The sequence below is a fragment of the Triturus cristatus genome, chromosome 4_1 (assembly GCF_964204655.1).
Source record: "Triturus cristatus chromosome 4_1, aTriCri1.1, whole genome shotgun sequence".
NCBI classification, from domain to species: domain Eukaryota; kingdom Metazoa; phylum Chordata; class Amphibia; order Caudata; family Salamandridae; genus Triturus; species Triturus cristatus.
In genome coordinates this window covers 653,387,976-653,409,800 of record NC_140585.1, presented here as the reverse complement: position 1 = coordinate 653,409,800, position 21,825 = coordinate 653,387,976, and the positions used below count along the sequence as shown (strand labels likewise).

General features: G+C 45.3%; 1 protein-coding gene across 3 annotated transcripts in view; it reads right to left on the bottom strand.

The window, feature by feature from the left end:
- The window catches only part of ADAMTS20 (ADAM metallopeptidase with thrombospondin type 1 motif 20), a 1,386,529-nt gene that overhangs the window by 650,856 nt on the left and 713,848 nt on the right, over positions 1 to 21,825 (bottom strand). For all 3 annotated transcript variants that reach the window (XM_085653052.1, XM_085653051.1, XM_085653053.1), the window contains 4 exons: positions 18,774 to 18,940; positions 18,529 to 18,658; positions 3,919 to 4,045; positions 938 to 1,148 (listed from right to left, as the gene is read on the bottom strand). In XM_085653052.1, coding sequence (XP_085509178.1) covers positions 938 to 1,148; positions 3,919 to 4,045; positions 18,529 to 18,658; positions 18,774 to 18,940 — 635 coding nt within the window. The remainder of the gene's footprint in view (positions 1 to 937; positions 1,149 to 3,918; positions 4,046 to 18,528; positions 18,659 to 18,773; positions 18,941 to 21,825) is intronic.

Below are 21,825 nucleotides of genomic sequence, written 5' to 3'. Positions count from 1 at the left end.
CATGTGTAACTGCTTCAGCACCTCATCACCGATGAAATGCTGTATAAACACAACTAGAATACAATACAATTGAACATGGTGTACAAATACACGTGTAAATACTTTAAAAATTTGCACTTGCACATGCTTTTCTTGTTTCATTACACAAGGAAAATATTTCTTTACTTAGCGAAAGCCTTGCTACTATGCTATATTTTGGGGGAAAACATCTGAATACCGAAAAATAGGTTTGTGGGTGTTCCTCAAATTTCCTACTCAGCCCTGAGAGCAGATGTACTCCCACATAACATGACACCATACTGATGCAAAACAACATTGTATAATTTGAGTTACATATAAGTGCTAATGTCTTTGAGAATTGGGCCATGTCGACTTTCTTCTAGATAACCATATCAATTTGCATGCACACACCAAGTAAACACGCCAGTTACCTGACTCAATCTAAGATGTCTGATGACAAAGCCATTGGAGTTAGAGAATATTATGTCCTATTAGCGAGGTGGAAAAATTGTGCTGTATGGGCATTTTTAATAAAACACGACAGATTTACAAGAATGAAATGACACAGAGGGCATATCTCGTGGACGTTAAATCCAATGTTCAAATTTGTGCTTGAATATTCTAATATTACATTATTAAACATCCAGGTATTGCACACGCTAGTGGACAATAGTTGCATTGGACTAGCTTCCACCAATTCAAAATGCTCTCTCAGACTCCAGCACTTCTATTGCTATTGCAAGCCACACATTTTCTTTAAAACATTTCCATCATGGGCATTCCAACCTACACTTCTTTGATTCTTCCCTACTTTCTTGAAAAATGTCCCTGAAAGTCATGATTCAAAAGCAATATAGATGCCACTTTGTGCAATCAATCAACATCAATAGCCATAACCAAAATAAGTTGAGTGAAAGAAAAACAAAAGCTTCCTTACCTGAGACCATTCTGAATATTGCCAGCGTGTTACGAGGCAGTCACCATGGCAGGCTTCTCTACTTGGTGGCTTAGGCTGGTCAGCACAAAATGTATCGTCTACTGGGTCACTCTGTCGTTTTGAAAGCGAGTACTTGATACAATGGATGTCTAAGGTCCGATGCCCTGGTCCACACAGTGATGTGCATTCACTTTTGCCAATGACAAGCCACCTACAAGTACAAACTGTTAAATGGAGCTAAAATATGGTTTTTATCATGACATCAGTCAACAGGATCAATCCTGTTAAAGGGACGAGCATGTGTTTTCTACTAAAATGGTGATTACTTATTTAAATATAAATACATTTTCAGTCACAAGAAATAATTCCACAATTACAGAAAATGTAGCATTGTGGACAAAAAACAATATAATATTGCATTACTATGCTGTTTTGCATCCTAGTTCACTACCTATCCCTTCTTTAACTCATCCCAAAACTAATGTTACTACTCTAATCATCCCTATTAATTTCTAGGGATTCTTCCTCCTCCATCTTTCCTTATACTCATCCCAAACCTCATCTCACTACTATGATCTCCCAATAAACATGTTTTAGACTCTTCCCTCTTCTATCCCCCCATTATCCTTTTCAACTCAACTAACAGACTCACATGTCCACTGCTCAAATTAACTCAAACTTCACTATGCTACTCTACCATTAATCCTTTTTGGTTTCCGGAGTAGCGTGCTACTCGCCGAAAAGCCCTTCGATGCCTCGACAGGGGTAGTAGGCGCTATATAAAAACAATTACAGTACAATACAATACATCACTTACTATCTAGTTATAGGAATCGTACCACTACGTTTTAAAGCATACATTTCTGGGTGCTCATCAGGGCACAGCAGCACATACTTCGAGGGACTTTGAGTTAGGTAGCATAATCTCCTCCTCTACTAACATTCCTCATTAACCGCATTTTGCAATCCGCTCAATTCAGTAGCGTTTATTTTGGTAAAAAAGCAATAAATCTGTACAAATAAGTATAGTCATTAAAATACATTCATGTAATAAACAGCACTACTAACAGAAATAAAAAACGAATCTCAGAAAGTGAGGTAACAAATCTAATTATACAAAGTAAAAAAAAAAAACAGTGAATTACAGTCAAGTCCAATAAGTTTATGCCCCAATGCACATAGCAACTTTGCTTATTCTAGTATATCACCTTGGATCTCTGCGTCCAAGCTCTCCAAATAAACTTGCTGTGCCAAAATATTATAGGGATCTTTGCTAAACCTAAGCCACTCCTTTCTGGTCTCTCCTCCAAATTTTGGGACCGATCCACAAAGGGCCCCCACACTCGTGGCGCAGGCCCCGCAGTAGCGGTGGTACCTCTGCAATGGGTAACTGCAGTACTGAGGTCCCGCCATGAGTGCTGTGAATCTGGCCCTCACTGAGGAGCGGTAAGGGCATGTGAAACCAAAGCTTAGCTCAACTTTACAGCCTCTTAGATTACAGCTGCATAAAGAAGAATAGAGCTCTGACCATTTATTTGTAAATTTAGAAAAATAATATCCACCCTGGATTCTCTTGGAGTGGAGAAATTGCTATAACAATAGCAATACAAAACAATAGAATATTGTAAATGTCACATACAAAGAGCTGAGCTAAGCAGGAACATGCTTTGTTTCTTGATTTGAATAAAATGTTATGTTTGGTGGACCCATTTATATTGCTAGTAAATAATAATCCACATTTGTAAAGTGCAAACAATCACCTGTAAGGGTCTCTAGGCGCTCGGGCCGTCGGGAAGATTAAGCAAGCTATTGCCCAGAGTCAGATGGTGCTGGGCTAATCTGCCGCCGGCGCCGGGGATCAAAACGTGATCCCCAGATTCCTAGTCAGTCGCCCTGGCCGCGGCACCACACCTGACAGTAAAGTGTAACTACCATAATCTCCTTTTGAGTGTTTCTTCGAGATGCTTTGTCGAGCAGTAGGGACTATAGAGAAGCCAAAGCTGACCGAGGTTTTAAGCATGTATAGACGCTAAAGCATATGTGTAGCCACCCCAGCCCTATACCTGAGCATGATCTCTAGGCAACATATAGGTCAAACATCAATAATCCCTGACCTTAATGTGAACATTGATAAAGGAGATCAACTCAATCTACCAATAAAGTTAAGAAAATATATCAATTTATTGTTATTAGAAAATCATTAAAAATTCGGCTAAACATTGCAACAAACAATGACTCAAATACAATTAGAAAATGACAAATCTGTGTGTTAATCAATAGAATCAGAGATTACATTCTTAATGATAGTAATTTCTCTCTGTCTTATTCTATGAATCATGTCAATACACACTGTATGTCAAAATGCTCACATTGCTACAATATATATCAATAAACAAACATTAAAATAATGCATACACACAATTGAGTAGAAAGCCACTCTACTAGAAATGAGAAGACAGCCATATAAATAAGTACATACATGTGGCACTAATTCTTCATAATATCACATATAAAAAAATACGTAAATGTGGCGCTGATTCTCCAAAATATCAAAAGCCTATACTTCCCTGAACCCATCTTGAATAAGGAACCATGACTAATAAGTCTCCACTGTATGACTGGCTTTACTGCAGCACAAATAGTTATGCATTCAACCTTAATTTTTGGTACGGGACGGCTATTTGAACAGGAGCTTACATAGTTAGCAAATACTGCTGTACTCGTAGGATTCTAGTGAAAAAGATTCATTCTGTCTTAAATCTATGTTAACATCCAAATGTACCATTTTATGCCTGCCAGGAATTCATAGCTGGATTCCGGTTAGGTATATACCCATTTACGGGTTCAGATATCTGTGCAATGATGTGAGGAGTTATTGGCATTCGCAAATCTGGGAAATATGCACACACAATTACTTTAATATAATGCTTTACAGACAGGTTAATAAATCCAGTCACATTAAATATTAAAATGATATTTACCTTAGCTCACAGTCTGTGTTGCACTGTTCTGTTTCTGCCGCTGGTTGAGGTAACTGTTCACATCTTTGGTCAGAAACGACTAAGCGATCACTATTGCGAATGCAGGAATTTCTCCTCTTGCGTTCCCCTGGGCCAATCATTAAATATTATTTTCTTCAATGAGAGTTTTATTAAATCTACTTCATTTTTAACTAGTCAACCTTTTTAGAAAGACACTCATGGCACGCTACAAAATAAAATCGCACATTATGGGCTCAAATGGGAATTTACAACTGAATACTGATTTACAGGTCGAGCAAGAAGTACCTACCTGCAATGGGTATCTCACATTTCACCAAGAAAAACACGGTGAAATACGAACAGAGAAAACTGTTGGGAATGAGGTAAAACATGAGGTAATCGTGTGAAAAACAGTGATTCCATAAGTTATTCCTCATTAACAGCCAGAAAAATCAGAAGGATGCTGTTATACTCCACCCTGCAATAGCTGGACTTGCTTCGTGCAGTATAACCTCATCAAAAAACACACATGACTCATGAGAAGCCAATATGTAGGCAAAATCATCTGCAGGCATCTCATTTCATTGTATTAAGCCATAAGTACTGACATCATCTGATTAATCTTTTGTTGGTGGATAACACCTGTGATATGAGTGAGGTAAAACTGACACATATTTGACATTGTCGTCACCGATCTACTTCCATCTTTTCCTTTTTCCTGTATTCAACATTTGCACTCTCCGCGAACTCACTCTGCCCCCAGGGCCGTGCATTCATGTGAAAAACAGAGCTGCTGCTTTAAAGCCGCTCTGTGTTTTCACAGTGCAGGTAGCAATCCGCCTGCACTTTGAAGAGAGATTAGAGATCCCCTTGCAGGCGGGTGCAGTCAGTGACTGCACTCACCTGCAAGGGGATGACTGGTGGGTCTAAAGGACCCCCTATACCCACCTCCCGAGGGCTGCTCTCAGGGGGCACGGTGATACTGTCAGTGCATCACCTGAAAGCTTCTTTGTCTCTGCGCCCACGTCTGTAATATGGCGCAGGTGCAAAGGCAAAGGTATTCCCTCATTTGCCCCATGCAAATGAGGGAACACCCCCTGCAGATAGCGCTGGCTTTCTATGTGCACCAGCGCTATCGATATTACAGAAGGGGATGCACACGCGTCTGCAGCCCCTTCTGTAATACCAAAGTGCCCCTGGGGCATGCAAAGTGGGCACAAACGGGCAGGGAACTCTGTAATACAACTCCAGGAGTACTCTTTTATGCAGTCGTACGTCTTTTTGAATTGACAGCTCCCTATTAATAAAAGTGCACAGACAGTGTTAACACTGGTAATTGTATATGAATTGTTCACTAATTTCCCATTTTATTTCCATTTTAGATGTTTTGGGGACAATCCACAAAGACATGAAAAACTACGTAAAAGAGTTCCTCAGTAGTATAACTTTATGTACTCCGAAATGCCTCTACAACTAGGCTCCATACGTCCTTTTCTTCTTCATGAAAATCAATCCCAGAAAACATCTCCCTTTTGATTAGAAATTCTGCCTAGGAAATGCCGAAGTTTCCCCAATCATATCTGTCCAGGCTCATAATATTCTCACATTATGTGAAGACATCTTCGACTAAAGAGTACTGTCAATGTCGCTTGTCTAGGAGTCATCAAAATGTTGCAAAACATTAGGCATTGTACACACACCCCATGTAGCTACACCCTATATAACAGAGATATCATAACACAGCAGAGGAAGAGGGTAATCATTTTCTCATGCACAATGATCTTTAAGAAACAGCTAACTCAGAGTCTAATAATCTGAGTGGCAAATAAGTGTACAGTCAAAATGGAAACCGATGCAAGTAATCAGAGGAGAAGCAAGCTCAGAAGGATACTGCAAAGAGGCGCAAACGGAAGGGAGAGCATGACCACTAATAATCATCTTCTTTATGTATTCATAGTAGGGTCTGAGGGAATTTATTCTGGAAATGTCAAAGATAGAGGCATGGAAGTGAAACCGCACTACTCTAAGGTTGTTATCAAGTCTAACACTATGTGGGTGACTGCTGCATCAGACATGTAGGATAGACAAATAGGAAAGTGGGCAAAGGGCTTCTGTAAATGTTAAGACGGTATGAGTTCAATTAACTACTTAGAACTGCTTCACACTTATTAGACTTAAAATAGGAGCAGAAATGACACCAAAGAGCAGCCTGAAAATACTCCATTAGAAATCATTTAAGCCAGGCTAGTGCTCTACTCTGAAAACCAAATTCATATGGGCAATTAGAAAGGAAGAATGTCATACAATGTTCAGTGTCACAGACAGATCAGTGCAGACCAAAGCTGCCAGTCTGCAACCATCCATGCCAAGGAGAAAGAGGAGGCAGGGGGTGATATCCAGTGTCTCTGTTTTCTTTCTTATACCAGTCGCTTTCCCTGGTTCTGCTATGTATCTCGCATTTAATATTGTGTGCGGTCAGTAGTGATTGTGGTGAGGCGCAGAAGACTGTATCACTCCCATTGGATCCAGCATACAAGGTTAATGCTTTCTGACAGATATCTGTGAAATCGAGGTCTTTCCAAGCGATGCACAGAAATGGTTTACTTTTGCCTCCTAATTGCCAAAACAGAAAACAAGCTCACCCTTTCTGAGTGTTGTCCCAGTGGTGTCACAAGGGTGTTCTTGGTCCTAATGCAAAATTTGCCCATCAGCCCCTGATTTGGTAGTTTGAGACTCCTATCATTTGGGTGGAATTGGCCTCTTACTCTTCTGAGCCTTGTTACCACTGCATCTGCTGCACTATTGATAGCATTACCACTGTGTTGCCTTTTCACCGGTGTCACTGACTGGTGGCCTGGCCTTTGTCTGAGCCGAGTCTAGATCAGGCACTACCAGACTGCTAAATGAACAGAAAGTGGGATTTAATCCAGGAAATTTGTTGTTCCAAAACAGCTTCAGATCTAAAGTGAATTAATACCCTTTCTGGACAAAGAAAAGGTGTGATATGGAAATTACTGGTGACTGCAGGGGATTAAAAAGTTACTTGCCAAAGTTTTCAGGGCAAAAATAGATACAATACAATACAAATCTATTTCAACTGATGAGTTTTTGCTTTCATAATTTGCTAGAAATTACGATAATAGTTATCATTTTCTAAGTGAGAGTAAGAAAGTAATAGGTTGTTGAAGAGACACAGATTTGAGTTAACCACTGCAGCTTCACGAATAATGCAGTGTTTTACTCCATGTTACCCCTTTTAAAAATGAAATTGTATACACTTGACATGTTGTACATTGGAACACTATGCAGATGCACCCTAGTTTCACAATGCCTCATGACAGCTGGTTGAGCTATTGCCAAATTGGTTACATACAATTTGTAAAAGGACTCACTTTACATTTTACACTGAAGGTGGCCTACAGCGTGCCATGTCTACTTCTCTAATATGCTAGGCTTTCATCCATATGGGAGTGGTGAAAGACCTTGCTGCAGCTCACATGTTGTAATCAGTTTTTAGATAGCTGCATGGGTTGTGTCCATACATGGATAAAATATAGAAAAGTCTTCATCTTTATAGAATTGAATATTTATTATGTATAAATGTACAATCTGTACATCAATCAATAAATTACTGTTAAGAGCAAATACAGCATCACAATCCGAAACTGTTTCAACAGGCAAAAAATAAATTAGTCAGACAGTTAATAGATAAAACTCCTCCACTAGTAAACCCACCAGATTAAGTTAAAAATAGTAAACTTGTACCAACTATCGGTATGGCATTCTGAAGAGGTTTTTCAACTGCCCCAACTCAATGACTCACACGTTTCTTTGGGAGAAGGGGGGGGCATGGCCAGATATTGTAAATCTCAGTAAAATGTAGGAGTTGGAACAGCTGAAATCGTAGCTTATTACAGAGCAGCAATTCTAAATACCATAAATGAATAGTTTAACAGGTGGGGGGGGGGGGCGTGGCTAGCCAGCCGAAATGGTGGACGCAAACCTTTAAGCCCCGTTCATCATTCCCCCAAACTCCGATAAATGTATCCTACTCGGGCGCCATCTAAGTGAATGCTGATCGGGACCGGACATCGGAAGTCCTGCGGCAACCGACGAGCCCACTACTGACCTATTCGGCACATTGAAACCGCGTAACCACGAGCGGCGAACGTGTAGTCTGTCCACTGCGAGGTCGCGCATTGACACCTGGTGTTAGAAGATGGCCGCCCGCACCTGAGACCCTGCGCCTGGAGCTGTGGGGAGCCTCCGGCCGGACCTGACGCCGTGTGGGGAAGACACCTCTGTGGCCAGGAGGCCTGGACCTCGGCCGCGCCAAAAAGCCCCCCAGAGTTGTGCGGCTCTGCCTACTGTGGGGCCACGCGCGGGCGCCCGATGCTGGAAGATGGTCGCCCGCGTCTGAATACCTGCGCCTGGTGCTGACAGGGACCTCCACCCGGACCCGACACTGCGTGGCAGAATCTCCGCTGCAGGCGGTGGCCCTGGGATTCAGCCGCGACACTCCCTGTGTGCCCCTGTTTGTTGTGCGGCCACGCGCGGGAGTCTGGGGCTGGAAGATGGCCACCCGCGCCTAAATGTCCGCGCCCGGAGCTGTGGGGGGCCTTAACCCGGGCCTGGCACCACCCAGTGAGACCACCACCACCGGTCGGAGGTCTGAAATCGAGCTGCACCACCCCCTGGAGTCACGGCTGCTGCGGCGTGGTGGGAGACGATCCACCCCCCACGAGGTATGTTGGCCCATGCAGGGCAACAGCAATGGTAGCGGAGGAGAGGGGTGGAACACGGCACTAACGCTATGCAAGGCCGGCCACTGGGAACATAGCAGCGCCCAAGCAACTCTCCTGACTGCAGCCCCCTGTCTCTCGAAAAACTGATTACGGCGGTGTTGAAATCTGGGGGCCCGTAGGCTGGAGCCACATGGGGTCGACAATCAGTAAGAGGGGGCTGTCTATGCTGACGGGAGCGGCAGGCGCGAGACTGGAATTCTTGCAGGCCCTACAACATAACGGTCACTATACACGTATTGGGCGCCCCGTTGAGCCTTGGTGACACAGGCCCCGATGTATTGTGGTTCCTGCAGCGACCTTGCTGTGACAACGGAAGGTGTGTGGCTGCAGGGCGACAGAATTACGGGGACCCCTGTGAGGCGCGACTAGACCTGGGCCACCGTGCAGGCAGCGGCGCTTTAGAGTGGTGGCCAGAATGGGCCCAAGTTGAAGTGACCCACCGTACATCGTCAAAGCGGCCTAACAGCACTGCAGGAGATGCCGCACTGTGTCTTCGCGAGCACCGTACCTAAGCTGGTGTCGGAGGGCAACTGTGACACACGCGGGGTCCCAAAACCCCCCATTGGCGCCTGGAAACCAAGCCCACACTGACCCACTGGAAGGCATACAGTGGTGGGACTGTGTGGACACCAATGCTGCAGCCCCACCACTCTCTCATGCACGTCGAACATTGCTGCTTGCGTGGGTAACACCCACATGGGTCACCACCCTTTGAGAGCCTAGCCTCGACTGTGCCATCACGCAACTGCGCCGGCTCGCCACGCTGCCACACTGACATTGCTGGGCTCAACTGAGCTGCCATAGCTGGGAGACGCAGAGCACTACCCTATCAGCAACCAACCGCAGCAGAGACATTCCTGCGTGTGGACACATGTGTCCCTGCACGCGGAGGGCGAAGGGCGGTGAGGCTCCCACGAACAGCTCCCGCCTGCTCACATCCTCTGGCCCACCCACAAGACAGTGAAACTCCCTGAGGGGGATACCACCAACAGCGCAACTCCACTCTGACAACTAGCCACGAATGCCCATGACGCAGCAGCTTGTCATGGGCAGGATGAGAGCCAAACTGCAGCAGGGACCCCTGCGCACAGGCAGCTCAGACCCTCTTAACCTGTGCGCAGGAGGGGCGACGGATCCAGCGACCGCAGCTCTGGCAGCCAAGATAGACTCCGTGCTCGCAGCGGTGGAAAGGATCGGTGCTGCACTGGAACACACCAGCACTTCCCTGGAGACTCGATAGATAAGGTCTCCTCAGACTTCACCTTACTCCACGCAGACCACCGAAAGCTGGCCGACAAAGTCGCTGTGCACAACCAAACGCTGCAGGAGCTTCAACCTGCAACGCAAAGACACACAGCTGCGCTGCAAGACCTGATAGACTGCGTTCATGCCCTGGAGGACAGAGTGGAAGATGCGGAGGGACGCTCCCGCCGCAACAATATCCGCATGGTGGGCCTGCCGGAAGGCGAGGAGGGACGAAACCCGGAGCAATTCACGGAGCGCTGGCTGCGAGACCTCCTACCCCAGGGAACATTGTCAATGCAGTTTGCGGTCGAGAGAGCCCAGCGCATGCCGGCACAGAACCCAAACCAGGTGCCAGACCACGACCATTCATTTTCAAATTGCTCAACTACAGGGACAGGGAGACAATACTCCGTGAAACACGCAAGTTGGACAGCCTCAAGGTGAGCGGCAGTCAAGTTATGCTCTTCCCAAACTACCCTGCCCTGGTGCAGAAGCGCCGAAGCAACTAATAAGCGTTGAAATGCCAGCTCAGGACTCTAGAATTACCATATTCGTTGCTGTTCCCCGCCCGACTGCGAACGGTCACGACAGAAGGGACCCGCTTCTTTGACTCACCCGAAGATGCATGGGACTGGCTGGAGGAGTTGGGGCTGTGGACGGGCGCGAGGCCCTCAGGCTCAGATGGCGTCAACTCAGCGGGCAGAAGAACCAAACGGCGACGGCAGCCGGTGTCTCGAAGGAACGAAAAACAGGGGACAGCAGCGCCGAGTCCAGAGAAGATACGGAGGGAAAGACAGGAGGCCCTGGAAGCAGTTACAACCATTGGATCGCCACATCCCACAACACGACCAAATTCCTACACGGGAGAAGCGTTGGTGTCCAGTGGCTCCTCGTCGCCGTCAACCGACAACTCTGTAGATCTCGGACTGCCAGTGATAACTCCACAGACTGCGGATGGCATATTATGAAGATGTATTGCCGAGAAGAACTCTGACGTAGACTGTTCACGCAGGTAGAACACTATCTGTTGATGTTTTTGCGCTTGATTGTTGCTAGGTGGGGGGATGGGGCCACTGGGCTACACACCACACACACCCCACTCCGCAGGTATAATATCACTATGCCCGTCCCTGGCCACAGCCTACATACTCTCAGCGGACTCATGCACTCTTGATTCGGCATACAGGCCTGCCCACGACTGGTCCAGCAAGACACCTCAGGCGATTATATAGATGGCGCGCCTAACATACTAGCACTTGGGGGATGTCCATAGCTTAAAAACGCTAGTACATGCACCCCAATAGGCAACACACTGACCTAGTTTGTCCTACCCAACTGTTACAGAGTTTTGGACGGATATTGTGAGATGTCCGCCCCAGATGTTATGTTGTTCTTAGTTCAGTTATTACCTATGTTTTTATTGCAGCATTCCGTAAAGCCCAAGCAGGTCCCTGACCCTCGTACCCTGCGGTGCACCCCGTCCCTGGCGCCCCTGCTGATTAAACTCATCAGAAATGACATAATCACATTGAACATACCTGGCATGTACACACCTGCGTTTCGATACGCTATATTTGCGTACCTCCAGAGACACTCGGCTGCAATCGCCCTACTGCAGGAAACACACATGACACAGCCGAAACCTGACAGATTACGCAGGTGCTGGAGAGGTCAAATATATGGCATAACATACTCGGCACACGTGAGAGGCACATTAATCTGGGTGAGAGTGGGCACCCCGTTCATTCAAACAGACGTGGTGACAGACCCTGACGGCAGATTTACCTAGGTAAGGGGGACACTTAACGGCCAACAGGTACTACTTGGCTCAATCTATGCCCCGAATGTAGACCAACCCTCATTCATAGCATAGTCATCCACAAAGCTGACCCCTTACGTCGGGCTCCCCTGGCTGCTAGGTGGGGATTTCAACTCGGTGCTTGATGTGCACTCGGACCGATCCTTCCCACCCCTACGGACGACGACTGCGGTATCAAACGTGCAGGCGCTCACAGACTGACTATCACATTGGGCATTATTGGACCTGTGGCGTGTCCTACACCCTACTGACCATGTCTACTCCTACTACTCAGCTGTGCATGACCTGCACGTGCGGCTGGATAGGGTGGTGGGCTCCCAGTCTCTACTCCCCTTGGTCACGGCCACTGAATACCTTGGGCGGACACACTCTGACCATAATCCCCTGAGGATCCAGCTGAATTGGGATCCTGGTCGCCCTCCCATACTCACCTGGCGACTCCAGCCATCCGCACTGGAAGACCCAGAATTCCGTGCTTCCCTAGGGACGACTGTTCTGGAGTACTTTGAGCTCAACAAGGGGATGGCGAGTACCGCCCTGAGGGAATGGGACGCCCATAAAACTGCTGTCAGAGGTCACTGTCTCGGGGCCACATGGAATATACGCAAGCACCTGACTTTATCGCTCACTCGCCGAGAATCACAGCTCCTCCAATATGAGCATGAGGGGGAGGGCGAAGGTGGACAATCAGACCACCTGGAGAACCTCAGGACACAACATGCGGAACTTATGGAACGACTGAGATGCCACAATTATACTGCTCAAACAGCTCGAACACACGCCAAGGCGGACAGGGAGGCCGCCTACTTGCTTGGCTGCTGAAACAAGAGAGCAATCGCGTCCCCATTGGAGCCATACGCACACCAGAGGGGGCCCTGGTATACACGCAGTGGGAGATACACAAAGTGATGTCTGATCATTACACACAATTGTACCAATCCAAGAGGTGTTGCTCCAGCCCGGACCTGGAGAGATTTTTAGAGCCTCTTGAGCTGCCCATAGCCTCAGCAGACCACCAAGAGACACTTAATGGTCCCCTCACCCTAGAGTAAATCGGGGAGGCGATTGGGTCCATAGCGTCTGGGAAAACGCCGGGGCCGGATGGCCTGCCTGCGGAATACTACAAGGCCTACCGGGAATCTCTGACGCAGCGACTGCATACCCTTTACTTCACAGCCCTAGAAGAACACACACTGCCCCCATCGATGCAAGAGGCCTATCTTGTGTCCCTGCTCAAACCAGATAGGGACCCCAAAAACTTGGGCTCATATAGGCCCCTGGTGCTCCCTAATGTGGACTACAAAATATTTGCTAAGGTGTTGGCGGAGCGTTTGGCGCCTGTGGTCCCCGAACTGGTCTACAAAGACCAAAACGGATTTGTGCCCAAGCGTAGCACATCACTAAATCTGCGGAGGTTTTTTAGGGTGGCATCGGATAGTGCAAGGGAGTGGCCCAGGGCGGGATGTCTTGTGCTGGACTTCGAGAAAGCTTTCGACTGTCTGGAGTGGAGCTACCTCGCGGCAGTACTGATGTGATACGAGCTGGGGTGGGGCTTTCTCTAGATGGTCAACCTATTATATAAGGATCCCACAGTCCGAGTACGGTTGGGACCATACATCTCTGATGCCATATCCATACGCAGGGGCACCAGGCAGGGGTGTCCACTTTCGCCCCTCCTGTTCGCTCTTGCAATTGAGCCCCTGGCAGCGGCTCTGCGAACGATGCTCGGGGATGGCATACCCCTAGGGGATGCGACACTCCAGGTGTCGTTGTACGCGGATGACCTTCTCGTCTTCGTGAGGGATGTCGGTAATATCCCAGCTCACCTGGAACGCATATTGCGCGACTTCGCCGCTCTCTCAGGACTTCGGGTAAACGCCAATAAATCCTGTCTTTACGCATTTCGGGGGGACACTCAAGATCCGGGATATATTCTGGAGGGTACAAAAGTGCAGTGGAAAGCTGATACTTTCCGCTATCTGGGAATCCAGATATATCGTCACCCAACAGACCTCTTTGACGGTAAATTGGGACGCGCCGTGAGAGCCATAAAGTCACAACTGCACTTCTGGAAAATGCTCCCACTGACAGTCTCCGGCAGGGTAGCCCTTTCCAAGATGGTGATCCTTCCCCGTCTCCTGTACTACTTTACTAACCTCCCGCTGTATGTCCCGGCAGCCTTTTTCACCACACTCACTAAACTACTCAGGGACTTCCTTTGGGGCAATGCACGACACAGAATAGCGTTAGCGAAGCTCTACTTACCCATGGATCAAGGGGGCCTCGCTGTACCTTGTTTCAAACACTACTACTTGGCTGCACAGTTGCAGTGGGTAGCCCGCTGGCTCGCAGATAGAGGCTGGGAAGACACTGCAACCACATTCCCTCCCCTCTCTCTGGATTATATTACCAGACTTTTTCACCCGGCCTCTCTGGCCCCAACACCGTGCCCGCTCCTTTTGGCAGTGGCTTATAAGTGCTACCGACGCTGCCTGTACCTCACTAGAACGCTAGTTCCCTATGCACCGGTCATACCACTAGGGGGTTCCCCCAGCGGGTCTGAGGTGTTTACTCCTCTCGAACTCACGGCATGGCATGGCATGAAGCTGACATACAGACCCTGGGAGACCTATACCGGGACGGCACACTCATACCCTATAACTCCCTGGTTGAGGAAGTGTGGCTCCCACCGGGGCAATTCCTACGACACCGCACACTGATCACGACACTGGCCGCCAGCTGGGGAGACATGAAGGAGATGCTGACCCAACACCTCACCATCCAGTACCTTTACGTTATGGGGCGGAACAGTCACTTGATCCGATGGTTTGCGGCATCCTTCGCACGATGGCGGGGATAAGCCTAGACACACTATGCCATAAATGGGAGGCGGACCTGGAGCAGCAACTTGAGGACAGGGAATGGGAAAAGATTATTAAGGGCCCAACACGTATTCCCAGAAATATGAGGTTCCGACAAATACAACTATTTATAGTCCACAGAGCAAACCTTACACCTAAGAAGATCAATAGGTATTTTCATTGCACGTCCTCGCTGTGCGGAGCTGGGGGTTGGGCTGGTACACATGCTATGGAACTGTCACGCTTACTGGCAGGCTGTTGGTGAGGCACTACACACATGCACGGGCCGCAGTATACCATTTGAGTGGCCTGTTTACCTACTACACCACTATCGCAGGACCCCGGCCACAAAAGTCTCCTCTCGTTTCCTGGACCTGGGATTGGTGGTGGCTAAGCAGCTTCTCACTAAGAGATGGAAGGCACAAGACCCGCCGCACGTACAGTCGTGGTGGTATTCACTCCTAGCATGGGCCAAAGCAGAGGGTATCGCCATCCTTCGGGAAGAAACGCTGGGGCTACGAAAGACACCCATGGCAGCGAAATGTGAGGGATTGTTCCATGCTTTACTGCGTATCGCGGAAGCAGCCCCAAGTGAGTGCGCAACAGGTAGTCCACCAATAAACACCTGCATTGCCCCATAACTGCACACGCACCAACTGACGCCCAGGGCGGACATTGATGTGGGCAATGGGCGGAGATGATGACAAGCAGGAAGATCCGGGACGGGACTCCGGGGATAGGGAAGGGGGGGGCCTTGCTGAGGAGTGTACGCTCAGGGGACGGACTATGCTGCTGTTTTTGGTTTGAAGTTTTGTTGGTTTTGATGTCTCTCTAACATTTGTACACATGCCCACACTGAATGGCCTAAAAAGACTCTGTACAATGGAGTACCGGCACCACATCACTACTGTACGATAGCTTTTCTCCTAGATGATCTGATCTGCCTGGAGAGGCTCGGCTTATAACAGAGTCAATACTGTCATCAACATGAATATTTGATCTGTCTCTACTCAATCGTGATGTCTATTTGCTTTTGACAGTAGATCCAATGTGTGATAGGTTTCTATACTGTAAGTTGTCTTTCATGAAAGATGTCAATCTTAAAATTAATAAAAACAGATTTAAACAAAAAATGAATAGCTTAACAGGTCACAGGTGGACCCCCCATTTGTGATAGATAAGTGGATGATGGCAGCTACTCCCCCTCTGTGGGTTAAGACCACTCTGCTACCAGCAATGAAAATAGTCATTCAAATATGGCAGGACACCCTACAGAGTGTTGGTTGGCACAATCAGCTCACAAAAGTAACCCAATTATGGATAGACAGTATGTTAAACCAAGCTAGTGTCTTGAAAGTTTTCAGTGGGTGGGACACGTTTGTAATTACCCAAATGGGGAAAATAATGAGTGTCACAACCGTATACTTCTTTACTGACCTCCAAGCCAATTGTGATGTGCATAAACTAACCCTGGGCGGTGAACTCCGCTCCGCTCGCGGAGTTTGCGGAGTTTCCCATATTACGCGTTATGCGGAGATCGCGGAGTTCAGAAAAACTCCGCTGCGCGTTGCGTAGTGTAGTTTTCTTCCTCGCTCGCGTGCGTCAACATCAAGTTGGCGACCGTGAACGAGGAAAATCAACCTCCCGGCGAGAATTTTCCTCGTTCGCGATCGTCAACATCAAGTTGGCGAGCGAGAGCAGGGAAAATCAACATCCCGGCGAGATTCCTCAACACGGGGGGTGGGTCAGGTTTCTCATTGCAAGTGGTCTTGTATGCTTGCGACAGCTCGCGTTGAGAAACTGCCCGTTCGAGTTGAGAAAGCTGCCGCTCGAGTAAAAAAGGAAAGCAGGGACCGCTTCCACTGGGCGTGGTGCCGTTCGCAATGATTGCATAGTGCAGACAAGCATCAGGCACTGTGCAATCACCGCGAACGGCATTTTTCTATCGCACTCCGCCGCTCGCGTAGCTCTGCGTAGTGCGGCTGAGTTTTTTTGCACTTCGTGTAGTGCCGCATAGTACAACCCCGCGAACTACGCCAAGGGTTAGCATAAACACAAATTTTTCATACCTTCATCAGAGACACACCATGCAACCCCATATTAAAGACCTTACAGAACTCCTGACTTTAAGTCGCTGGAAGCGATTTTGCTGATGGAAGACAAGGTAGTGGGATCATATCTGCACTTTACAGATTGTTGGTGATTCACACCCAAGATACATTTGACACACTCAGGCGCGCATGGCAGAAGGGTGTGGGGACAATCACTGATGAGAAATATCAAACAGCCAGGATGGCACCAAGTGAAGTGACTACGACTACACAATTTTGAATGATCCAACTCAACTATAACAATTACAAGGGTATATCTCACATGAGGCAAATTACGTTCTTCAGGAATATCAAAATTCCCGACAGCCACATCACACACCACATGCTAATGTCCTAAATTTAGAACCTTTTAGGAGGAAGAGAGGTGGACACTAAGGTAAGTGACGAGGTTGACACTAGACAAAGATCCCAAATTGATCCTCCTGCACATACCTTTTGACCAGGATACCAACAGATACATATCAATACTGGATAATCTCAAGTCAAGCAATTGCCAAGCCTTGGCATAACAAGGACCCACCTGCCTTGGAGGGATGGGCTCAGGGAATGGATCACTGCAGTATGCTAGATTTTCAAATATATAAAGTCACATGGATGGCTGCAAAAACATATTACATTTGGAGAGTTTGGACGGGTTACCAAGGAACTATCAGGGAGCCGAGAGATGACAATGGTTTGCCAATGTGAGGTAGATAGAATGATTAGCCTAACTTGGAAACACTTGTACATGTATTTATTATGGTGGATAACAAGAAACATATCTGCCAATGTTGAACCCAAAGAGATGATCTTTCTTGATGGTATGAAACACTGCAAATGTTAATGACATTATACATGCCAATAAACATGTTTCCTAAGAAAATGTTGCAAAATAAATTAGGGTATGGTGGAATCCTTCCAAATTATTGAACCCTCCAAACTTTTCTTAAACACATGCTAATGGACAATACTTTTAACCATGATATAAATATAAAATGAAAAATAAGCCAAGTACAGGAAAACGCAAAAAAACTTATTTCAGGGGTACAAGCAAAAAGGATGGATTTCCTACCCTGTGTAACATTCACTTTTGTTGGAAAACAGGGTGTACAATTGTTAGGTTTGAAATAAAACATAATGTCTCGTTATTTTGAGTAAAATATTTCAACCTTCAATGATGCCATACCATCTTATAAGATTTTATCAGCCTGCAGTATGGTACTAACAGCTGTTTATAACATTGCTGTAAAATTCAGATCCCTGCACAAACCCCTGTCTTTGCAGGGATCAGGATTCCTTGATAAAGCCTTTGGGCTTTACTACAGCTGATAATATCAGATGCAAAACACTCTGCTGTACGCACAGAAATCCATATTTGATGCACCATTGCGGAGTCTGAACTTAAAATGAGAGTTATTTATTGGGTCCAGGAAATATCTTGTGCCCGCCACATCACTTGTAATGATGAGGGGCTAAGTCTAAATTATTTGTAAATACCTTTGTACAAATGCCTTATGCCTTGTACCTCGAATGATAAAGTTTGCTTATTTATGTATATTGCAATTTAAGAAGGACATACTTTAGATAAGAACAGTTTCCCAAAAAACTATTTCATTTCATTATATCAAATATTGGATGCAAAGTATTCTGTTATAGTATACAATGTACCTCTGTCCATTTTTTGCAAGTAGGCTTTTTTTGTATACACAACATAGTGCTATCCATTCCTTGAATTGTTATATTATTATTCTTTATATCAAAAGAATACAACTGAAATAATGAAAATTTACCTTGGCACATTTGACTGCATTGCTGCCAAGGTCCATATGTATCCCATTGAAACTGGTCACTTCTTACTTGCACAGGGATATTAAAAGTATAGCGTACATCAGGGCTGTGTAGATTTCCTACACATAAGACCTTCATAAGAACACATAAAAAAGATTAGATTTTGCAACAAGCCTACAAAACTCTGTGGATTCAGATACCAATTAAATAGCCAAACGTAGCCCATTATATTATAAACACATTTTACCTGTAACATCATTGCTTCTTCTAGCTGATCAGTGCAGTTGATTCGTTCTACAACGTTGTCCGATCCACTATATTCAAAGGTGGCTCCTTTCACGCTAATTTCTCTCTTCGACTTGCTTACAAAAAAATTTCCATTCAGGACGAAATTCCCTTTACTGTCAGATAAGGCTGAAAGTTTAATAAAAAGATGCTCACATTACCTGCAGAGTTTATAATCGTCTAGATAATACATGCTGCTTTTGTTTGGTAAAAAAAACACTTTCAACTCAGACCCTATTCTCATAAGATGTACACAACGGCAGGTTACTTGTGGGATGGAGACAATTTCTGTCCTTTAGGCATATTCATATTACCTTTGTTTGGGTGCTATGCATAAAGGTTCAATTTGCCTAATTCAAAGATCCTCGGGCCCAATTCACAGAACTAACTTAAGACAAAATCCTAAAGTTACTACCATTTTGGTATTCACAGAAGGCACTTACTCATTTTGGTATTCACAGAAGTCACTTACTCATTTTGGTATTCACAGAAGGTACTTACTCAATGATGAGTAAGTGCCTTCTGTGAATACCAAAATGAGTAAGTGCACTTCCTCATTTTGGTATTCACAGAAGGCACTTACACATCAATGAGTAAGTGCCTTCTGTGAATACCAAAATGAGTAAATGGTAGTAAGTTTAGGATTTTGTCTTAAGTTAGTTCTGTGAATCGGGCCCCTCCTTTCAAGATCACTACATTTTGACATGGTGAAGAAAGTTTCAGCTTTGTCATAGTTCGTCAATGCAAGAATAGTATATTGGCAGTACAGATTGCTATCGCTATTCCAAAGATCATCTTCGGTTTTAGTTTTGCAGACAGCACACACTTGCTCACTAAACCATTTCCAAAGACTTCTTGAAACAAATTCGCCAGGAGACAATAAAAGTGTTACTTAGTGGTCCAAAAAACAGATTTTGGAGGCTAACTATAGAACCAAAACACAAACTACCATGTGAAATAATAATTTTACATCAATCGCTAATCTTCAAACAAACTATTATTAAAATTTCCATTTCCCTAGTCACAGTATTCTTCTTCCAGAGCATTACGTCTATTTTAAAACAGTTTGAACAAAGGACCAGTGAAGACTGTTTATCTGAAGCTGTATCATGTAGTCTATGTTCAATAATTGGTCTATTAAGCTATCTCATCTTTCAAACATATATCCACCGATCTTTGGAAACAGCTTCATGAATCACATAGCTTGTGTTAGCTGGTCCTTTTTTCACATTATTTTTACAGAGTGTATGCTCTGGATCATGAATATTGGAAATGGACAAATGTCAATTTATATGATGGCACCATTTTGAACCTTGAAGATTGAGTTAAATTATTATTTCATTTTGGTTTCTGTAATGTTGTTTCTATGTGCTTTGCAAAACTGTTTTTCAACCATTTTCAAAAGTATATTCTTTTTTCAATTAATCATTTTATTTAATTCACTTGAGCAAATACGTTCCAATAAAACAAAGAATATTAAAAGCATATTTAATTTCAGACTTGTGAAGAAATCATAACGGCAATGAATGTCATCTGTAGATGCTCCTGGGGAATAAAGAGAGATAAAATGGCACATGCCCATCTCTGATCAAGGACAAGCATGTAAATTGAGCACAAATGTGATTATGGTAATAAGCTTAACCAAAGGTCTTTTCAGTGGTTCACATATTTTCCAGTCAAACTGGAAAGATCAGCCCCTAGAGGAATGCCCCAAATTATTGTGTGCTACATAAGCACACACACATAACATTTTGTTAATTTTTGTCCTGCGTATTTGCCACTAGGCACATCTCCCATTCAATTAAAACTTAAATGTCAATTCGGAGAAGCTGATCTTCACATAAATCACAAAGTTTTGGTCATGCCTATGGTATTAGAAAAGGTTGGCTTGATGATGATGAAGAGACATGCAGTGTTTATTTGGCCTCCTTTATTTGGTTCATGCTGTTAGGAATTCATATTTCATTGGGTTGCAGTCACCAAAGTTGTAAGCTGGACATGTGAAGTCTGTGATTTAAGTGTCAGAGTAAGTGGCATAGATAGCCACCAATTACTGTACGATGGTTTAGGGATATTACATTGGTGTAACAGCTTGAAAAAAGGAAGGCAATCTTTCTGGGAACACTTATTGTCCATCAAGATTATTTCAAAAGAGTAGAAATATCAGTAATTTTTAATATAGAGGGTTTTTCATTTGTGGGAAATTGGGTTACTGGTTGACTGAGAAGTGAACTCTGATCAAGCAGCAACCACTATCCATGTAAGTGTAAGGCACAAGCAGCCCAAAATTAATCTGTGCTCGGTCCTCTGGTAGCTTAACTAAGAGGCTACGTGCAAAGGATTTGTGCAACACTTTAAACAGTAAAACAGAGAAAACGCCACACAAAAAGATCCCACACCAATTTAGAAAACTAGAACTGAATGTAATAAATAAAACAAGACACAAATCCAATCAGTAGAACCAGAGTTATGATTTTTTAAAGAATAAAGGGTAAAATAGCACCTAAAAGCACAAAGCGCCAACCCTGGCTATCTGGTTGTGCTGGGCCAGGTCAAAGTCAAAAGTTCATGCTGGTTACAGTCCCAAATTAGTCCAGCTGAAGTTTTCCGTCTCAATTTTTGTGCCAAGAGTCCTGTGCGCGTTGGAGAAGGCTGCAAGGAGATCGTTGGGGAACCTTTTATACCCTTGAGGGTCAAGTCGGGAGGCGAGCACACTAGTCCTTTTGCTGTCCTTGGTTCAAGATGAGGGTGCAGATCCAGTTCTTCCTCCCCAGGCAAGGGGCAGCAGGTCATCACAGCAGGGCAGTAGCTCCATCAGAATAGCAGTCCAGCACAGTAGCAGTCATTTCAGCAGCACAGCAGTCCTTCTTCCCGACAGAGTATCCACAGGCCTAACAGTGTACTGAAGAGAAGTCCAGTTTTTATACACAGTTGTGCCTTTAAAGTGTGCTCCAATTAATAATATATACTGGAATCCTCTGGTGGGCACAGGGGCAACCAGTGGTAAAAGAAAA